General features: G+C 34.2%; 1 protein-coding gene across 1 annotated transcript in view; it reads right to left on the bottom strand.

The window, feature by feature from the left end:
* The window catches only part of LOC106465676 (protein bark beetle-like), a 43,712-nt gene that overhangs the window by 16,188 nt on the left and 19,257 nt on the right, over nucleotides 1-8,267 (bottom strand). Inside the window, exon 7 of the mRNA XM_013925913.2 lies at nucleotides 2,535-5,180. Within this exon, the coding sequence (XP_013781367.1) occupies nucleotides 2,535-5,180 (2,646 nt within the window). The remainder of the gene's footprint in view (nucleotides 1-2,534; nucleotides 5,181-8,267) is intronic.

Below are 8,267 nucleotides of genomic sequence, written 5' to 3'. Positions count from 1 at the left end.
GACTGTTTTGTATCTACTACTGGAAAGGGCACAATTATTAATGCTCTAGTATTTACTAGATATAGGGTAGCCTGGTATATAAAAGAGGGTGACAACGTGATGAGAGAATAATGTAATGTGTGTGTAGGTAATGAGTAATTGAACTGCAGTCAGAGAGAGACTTATTGTTGAAGTTAACGTTCGTTGATATAGCGTATGTTTTAGCGCGATTGTTGAAAACAAGTGTATCGTAAAGTTATATTCGGAAAGAATAAACCAGTTTTATTAAGTAAGGACTTGTGTCGCTAAAGTTTCGTCGGAACGAAGTTATGGGAAGTTAATTAACAAACGGAGACGTAACAGTATGTTGGTAAAATACATCAGAATCAAGACTGAGCTTTAAGGTCACGAGCCGTTCTAGAAACCACATTGAAAATTTAATAAAAATGTGAAACAATTCATCAGGATCAAGAAGAAAGATACAGAAAATTTAAATAACATCAAGAATATAGAACAGAAAATTGAGAAGAACAGGACGGGAGTCAAGAGAGAGATCAAAAGAACCAGACATAAGATTTACAAAAGAATTATGAACACAAACAAACGCGATCAAAGACAACACTGAAGAAGTCATAGAAAATGTACAGAATGAAGTTGAAAAATATCAATTCACTTTGATGGAGGTGTAGAATAACTCAAATGAGTTATCAAACAACTATTTACTCAGACCAGGAGAAGTAAATCACAAGATATAGTGTGTTTCAATTCTTTTTAAAACGGCATTAAGAAGGGCATATTGTCAGAAAATAAAGTCAAAATATTAATTATTTACTCAGAGTGAACGAATTACACCACAGAACTGAAGGTGTTTTTTTATTGTAATTTAAAATGGCATATTTCCAGGAACTACAGAAAAGTTCTTAAGAAATAAAAACTACTCACATAGTTTACCAGTAAAAATAGAACTGTTATTAAGTGTGGAAAGCATGGACATTACATCTAACACTGTAATCATTAATAATAAACTAAGCAGACAATATTGTAAAGGTGAAAACACTGTAGCCACCCCAACCAAGATAAGGAATGCATTATGTCAAGAAATTAGTCCTTGAATCAACAGGTTCATTGATGGGAAAGTTTGCAAAATCTTTATAAACAATAGTTCTACAGCTACCATTGTTCAACTTGGTCAGATAACGAAGACTACCTCCAGTGATGAAGAAAGAAGATGGATTGATGCAAACAGCAGGTGGACATAAAGTTACAGTAAACATTAAGTTGAAAGTGCTTTCAAATATGCGAAAGGTGGGTTGCAGGTTGGGAATATAATTCATGTATAAAAATAGATATGAGTTAAGACTTGTTTTAAACAGTTTATAACCAGGAAATACATATGCACCACACAACACTTACAGCACCAGAGGTTGAACTTCAGTGACAGATGCAGAAGATAATGAAAACAAACAATCAAAAGTGCAACAGAACAGAACCTAGAAAGGCCAAACCAAATGTCATCCGCAATGTAATCTTTGGAAGTATATTGGCGAGTAAAAAGCTCACTGGTTAGCTTCAGGGAAGACGTTGCCTGAAGTAAATCAACCTGCTGAAAAGTCTGGGGTGCCTGTCGAGGTTATTTTCAATGTATCAACAGGGATGAAGCACCAGTGAACTTACTTGACCATTTACCTGAAGAGAACTCTCTGAATGACAAGATGTCCAGTTATGATAAAAGATAAAAGGTCATCCCATCTTCATACTATAAACCACGGAAAGAAAACCATCGCTTTAGAGGCAACAAATAAGTAAACATTTAATAATTTCGTTTGTTAACCAAATTGTTATTGAACTTTAAGTTTTATATATTTGAAAAGTTATTTTCTTATTGTAATGTTCACATTTATGAATATTAATTGTGCTAATTATCAAGAGTTACTTTATTGCTAGATATGGAAATTTGAGTTTAATTTATTATTGTTTGATTTGTGTAATAGGATTTTTCAAGGAAATTCATAACCCAAAAAAGGGCAGTATTGTAGGGTATGTGTTTAATTTAGATGCTTGTACTGTTAATTAACCAAAGGAAAGTTTAAAATAACATGATGAGCACATGGCTTAACGCCAGAAAGTTTCTCCAAACTTTATAGAAGAGTTTCAAAATAAAACACACGAGTTGATCTCGAATAGATATTGATTTCTAAGTATGTTAGTAAATGAGATTGAGCCTAAAGTAGTGAGCATGATGATGTTTGCTAGTTAGTTAATTCAGTTTTGGAATATTAAGAGATATGCCATATGTTAGGTGGAGGGCGAGAAACAAGCAACTAAATGAAATTGCTGTACAAGTGTTTTCAACATTAGTTAAGCTAACTTGTAGAATTTATAAGCGGAGAAATAAATTGCTTTCATTATTATCAAGTGGAGTGGGGTGGGTTGTGCATTTTTCTTTCTACCAAATTGTCCAAAAAAACCTGCCCAACAATATAACAAAATATAGTACTTCTCTGTAAAATTTTGAAGAGTTAAGAGCAGAGTACACATTATGATATATTACTTACCTTCTACTGAGGAGAGGAGTAAGATAGCAGTTCCAACAGGGGTATTGTTTTTCTTGTATCTGACAGTGAGGATGGAGCCAGGGCTTCGTAAAGGAAAGGAAGTTAAGTTTTTCTTTAGATCCCAGTAGGGAACATCATCTCTTGGTTCAGAAGCACCATAAATCATCACTTCTTCTGAGGACTCTGTACTAATTGGATTGAGCACCAATATTCCTATTCTTCTTCCACTGTCCGTTCTTAACTGGAAAGTAATATCATCTGGAAATAACAAAGGATCTATAAACATATACTTTTTTTCTGCTCCTGTTATTTCTATGTCTTTACCACGTTCAATACTTGTAACACGTTGATCCTTAGGAGGGTCAATCCAACTCAGGAGGTCTCTGTGTTGCAGTTTTTCAAAAACTGGATCATAATGAATTCCACTCTCCTGGTTATATGCAAATATGTTATTTTTAATATCTATTCCTTGAGAACGTGTAATAATTCCATGAAGTCCGTTGTTACGGAATTCAGAATCACTAATTTTCTGGTTGCTTTTAGAATGGAATATATCATTCCACATCAATCCAAGTCCTGAATCTGTATTACTATGTATACTCATGTACTTAAAACTATGGTGATAAAGGTCAGCCTGCACAGCTGGCCTGAATGCATGAGTGGTGTAATCCAACAAACCTGCTCCTTCTACCACCACGTGTTCCAGGTAACTCTCCATTGCTGCCATACCTATACGAATTCCAGACCAAGTTGCCTGGTAACATTTCATCCCTACAGCTAACGTGCAGGAATTTTCCATGTCTTCTGGTCCTTCTGCTTTGCAGGTTGTCACGTCAGTGTCTAATTCAGTACACTGGACATTGCTTAAGAGAACCTTCATCTGATCATAGGGATCTACAAATAGAGACTTTTCAAGTAACCAATCCTGAGGATGAAGTACAAGACCCATCTGATGACAAGCAACAGCAGCATCCTCCATGTCCCAACCATATAGACAAACACTTCCCCATTGTTTATTTATTTGTACTTCCAGTCTTCCTTCCATCCCGTTGGACAGTCTTACTTTATCATTTCTACTGTTTCTTTTGCCTTTTGCCTCAACAGAGAACTGAACTTTGGAATTTTTGGCATTAACTGTGCTGTTCAATCCATTGTACGTTTCGGCTTTGGTGTTTTTGGTACTTGTTCTCTCTTTTACTCTGCTAGATTGGATTTTGGAGCTTTTGGTGTTTTTCGTGAATTCTGTTTTATTTGAAAATCTAATGTAGGGGCTAAATTGATTGGTTTCAGAAAGTTTGAAATTAATTTTTTGTGTATTACTACCAATGCATTCTAGTTTACCTTGAACCATCATTCCAATGGATTGTTGGAAGTTTAGTACCACACCTGGTTCTATTTTTAGGCTGCTGTCACGCTTAACAAAAATGTCTTTGTGCACTTGGTATGTTCCTGGAGATAACCGTTCATGACCCCTTACTTCACCCCCAATATTATTATCATCCTTATACCATGTAATCTTATCCACTTCATCCACATTGGAAATGATTTCATCTCCTTCTAGATTGGGGTAAAGGAGAAACTGCAGAAATTCTATTGGTGCAATGTTGTAACGATTTTTGCGATCAAATATGCGATCATAAAGCTCACGTACTTGGTTTTTTGTATAACTTCCCCAATAGTTTAATGATGCATTTATAGCATTTCTGTTCGATTCTAGATGTGAACCCATTTCATATGTTGATAATGGGTTTTCCAGATGGTTCCTCACCACCTTGGTATTACTAGAGGACACTGCAACAACAGCTGCTACTCGGGAACGAGGTTTCAAAGCTGGAAAGAGTTCAATTATGTGATTATCTTTGAGAATGTTTTTAGAAAAAATTAATTCTTGCAAAGAAGCTCCATCTAACAGTCCTATGTTCGCAACATAGCAGCCCTTGTTCTTCTCAAAAGTATTGTACACGATCTCTACTTTTGTCTCAACGGTTTCGTATCCTTCCAAATGTCTGTTAGAAACCAGGATGGTCCCGGTTTCGTGTTCTGTGAACAGGTTATAAGATACAACAGCTTCCACGTGGAAGGCGGGAGCTAGGTGGAGAGCTAGTCTGGAGCTACTACCGAAGTTATTGTGGTTTACAAGGAGTGTAGCTTTGTGAGTATTCTGGAGATCCCAGCACGAGAGAAATTTTACAGCAGCTTCCTTATTTCCTTGGAAGGAGTTAGTGCTGATGTTAACAAACGAGTCAGCGCGACACACGTTCCCTAACAATAAACCAAATTCTCCATTTTGAAGTACGTGAAGAAACGTAAAATGAGAAGTAAAGTTAAACGCAAGCCTATTGGATGTCTCATTGATCCATACTACAACTGCACTACCTTCATTACTCTGGATGATTGATTGGTTAAAATGACGGAATCCTCCGGAGTAAGACACATTGACTCCATCTCTGGAATTGTGACTGATCACACTGTTGTTTATGACAACATCTCCTGCACCATAAAGCACGTGCAAGCCTGCCACATAGGAATTGTAAGAAATGTGAGTATCTTTAAGAGAAATCCCACTTCTAATGTTCTCCACAGCTACGCCCCTGCCGTTGTTTCCTGTGATGTTACAACCAACGATTTTCATGTCTTGGGACTTGCCTGTAAAAAAAGGGAAAATAAAAACTAATTAACTAGAATATTAGTATCATATGACAGAGTTTCAAGGGTTCAGTCTGCATGATTGAAAACAAAAGTGAGACATGTTAGATGTTCAATATCCTTTCTTTAATACAATTATCACTCCTAAAATGGACAGACTACCTACATGTGTGAAGAAACCAACATTAAACATAAATAGAAAATTATAGCTGAAACAAACACAAAGTAAAAACGATGGTCAGGAACAGTATTGAAGACTGAATCGTTAAAGTAGATGTCAATAATTATGGTTACGTTCATGTTTGTAGTAGGTACAAAACAGTATGAAGAATAATTGTACCCTTTCCAGTAGTAGATACAAAACAGTATGAAGAATAATTGTACCCTTTCCAGTAGTAGATACAAAACAGTCTGAAGAATAATTGTGCCCTTTCCAGTAGTAGATACAAAACAGTATGAAGAATAATTGTACCCTTTCCAGTAGTAGATACAAAACAGTATGAAGCGCCAAGGTACGGGATAGTTCTAGAAACGTGGCGTCACACTAGTCATTTGTTGTCATAGTTATTTGTCCAGTACTCATAGAGACGATATGCATCTTTAGACAACTTGTGCAATTCATGATAACATGGACTGAAGAAATGTCTTTTAAAACATTCAGAAAGTATAAATTGTTAGGTTTAGGAATAAAGAGGTTTAGACGTTTTTAAAGCAGTCAGATATTGGTAAATACTAAATAATGAAACCAATGATTTTGCATGTTACATCTTTTTTAGGGAAACTTTTTAGACTAATAGTAAAAGAATGATAATACAATATTATACGATATTATCACTTAGTATACTGTTGTTATCAATGATTGGGTATCATAAGCGTAGACAGTTAAAATCAACTTGTTTGAAGTTTTATTACGAACAAGTTTCTCAAACCGAATTTTTAAAAATGTATTCTTCATGTGATATTTAATAATAGAATTAACTCGTTTATCATACTCTTACCTGTCTTTGTGTGTTAACACTGGAAACTTAACTCAGAAATAGGTTTAGGTTGATTTCATCGATAAAAAAAGTAATTTATTTCTGTTATCCGTTTTTATTATTTCTTTCACATCATATGAGAATAAGAGATTGTGATTTTTTCGTCAATGTTGTTTGAACCACTGAAGTAAATATATTTTTGAAAGTGTAACTTTGTTTCCGGTTATCATTCTTATGTCATTACATATCAAAGTAAGTGTTTGAATAATGTTCCAGAAGTTGTTTATAAGAAACATATATTTAAAACCATCAAATGAAACTTGCTATAGCATAGACAAAATAAATATATATTTCTTTAAATGGATGATTTTCAATAGTTAATAGATGGCAGCACTTCAACTGAAAATTTTAAGCTTGCAGCTAATTAAAGAATTTTGTCCTAAAGTTCTTTTTATTTTTTTAGGCTGAACACTATATTTTACACTCAAAGTTTGTTAATTGAAATAGTTTAACACATTAAGTAATATCGTGACAAGAGTCGAACAGGAAAAAAACAAGGTCTCAAACAGCACATGTTCATGCATTCCTGCCATCTAGTGGTGTATATCGTTAACTCTGAAGGAAAATGTTAAAGATTTAAAGCATGGTTACAGAAGTAAAATGATGTTTCTCCTCATATCGATTTACAGGTGATAGCTTATCCTGTAGTTAAAAGAAGTTGTTGTATTTTCAGTGGCATATCTTTTTAAATGTATTCACTTTAGCTTAACAAGCCAAATGGCACAGCTGCCGTCCCTTTGGTCAGTAGTTCAAAATTAAGCACTGTTACAGATAGCCTTAATAGCTTTGCTATAAATACAAAAGCAGACGTACGTTAAGTCGTTTAAAATCTAATGTATTTATTAGTGCATGTAGGAAGTATAAATATAAATCCATTTAAGGGGAGGTGATGCGAATAAAATATTTTTAATAAATGATTTTCAAAGGACGTTAACTTCAACATCAGTTGTAAACTTTAGTGTCGCCACCTGGTGGTTCAGCAGTAAGTCTGAGGGTTGTAACGCTAAAAATTGGGTTTCGATTGTGTAACTTTGCGTATAACAAAGAAACAAATTTAGTGCTACCAACAATGACATACAATGCTTCGTTCTTTTTTGTTTGTTTTCATGTTCTGGTGATTAAGGCACTCAACTCCCAATCTGCTGGGTACAAATCCTAACATCGAACATACTCGCCATTTTAGTCGCGAGGTTGTTAAAACAGACAATCAATCCTACTTTTCGTTGGTAAAGAGTTAGCGATGGGTGGTGTGGACTAATTGCATTCCCTATGTCTATCACTTCTAAATTGGGGACGGCAAGCGCAGATAGCCCTCGAGTAACTTGCACTAAATTTTACAAACAAACAAAAAATGTTTGAAGAATGAAACAAAAGAATACGGATTCGGTTTCATAATATCATTTAATGTACCTATTTAAAAAATGGGTTTAAAATGAAATATGTAATATTTTAACAATTTGAACTGCTTTTTAATGATTGTAATTGTGAAAATTATGCTGTTGCGTCAGCGAGTCACATTTTAGGTCAAAACAGAGACATCATTGTTAGACATGATAAAAGGAAATAATGTATCTCAACAATTTTAGGTCAGTCTCTCTGTTTTAGATACATTATTTCCTTTTATCATGTCTAACAATGACAATTATTTAGGTCTGTCTGTTTAGATACATTATTTCCTTTATCATTTCTAACAATGACAACAATTTTAGGTCTGTCTCTGTTTTAGATACATTATTTCCTTTTATCATTTCTAACAATGACAACAATTTTAGGTCTCTCTGTTTTAGTTACATTATTTCCTTTTATCATGTCTAACAATGACAACAATTTTAGGTCTGTCTCTGTTTTAGATACATTATTTCCTTTTATCATTTCTAACAATGACAACAATTTTAGGTCTCTCTGTTTTAGATACATTATTTCCTTTTATCATTTCTAACAATGACAATTATTTTAGGTCTGTCTGTTTTAGACACATTATTTCCTTTTATCATTTCTAACAATGACAACAATTTTAGGTCTCTCTGTTTTAGATACATTATTTCCTTTT

This window comes from Limulus polyphemus, unplaced genomic scaffold (genome assembly GCF_000517525.1).
Source record: "Limulus polyphemus unplaced genomic scaffold, Limulus_polyphemus-2.1.2 Scaffold2018, whole genome shotgun sequence".
Taxonomy (NCBI): Eukaryota; Metazoa; Arthropoda; class Merostomata; order Xiphosura; family Limulidae; genus Limulus; species Limulus polyphemus.
Note: the sequence above shows the minus strand (reverse complement) of the source record. Positions and strands in the feature narration are given on the sequence as shown.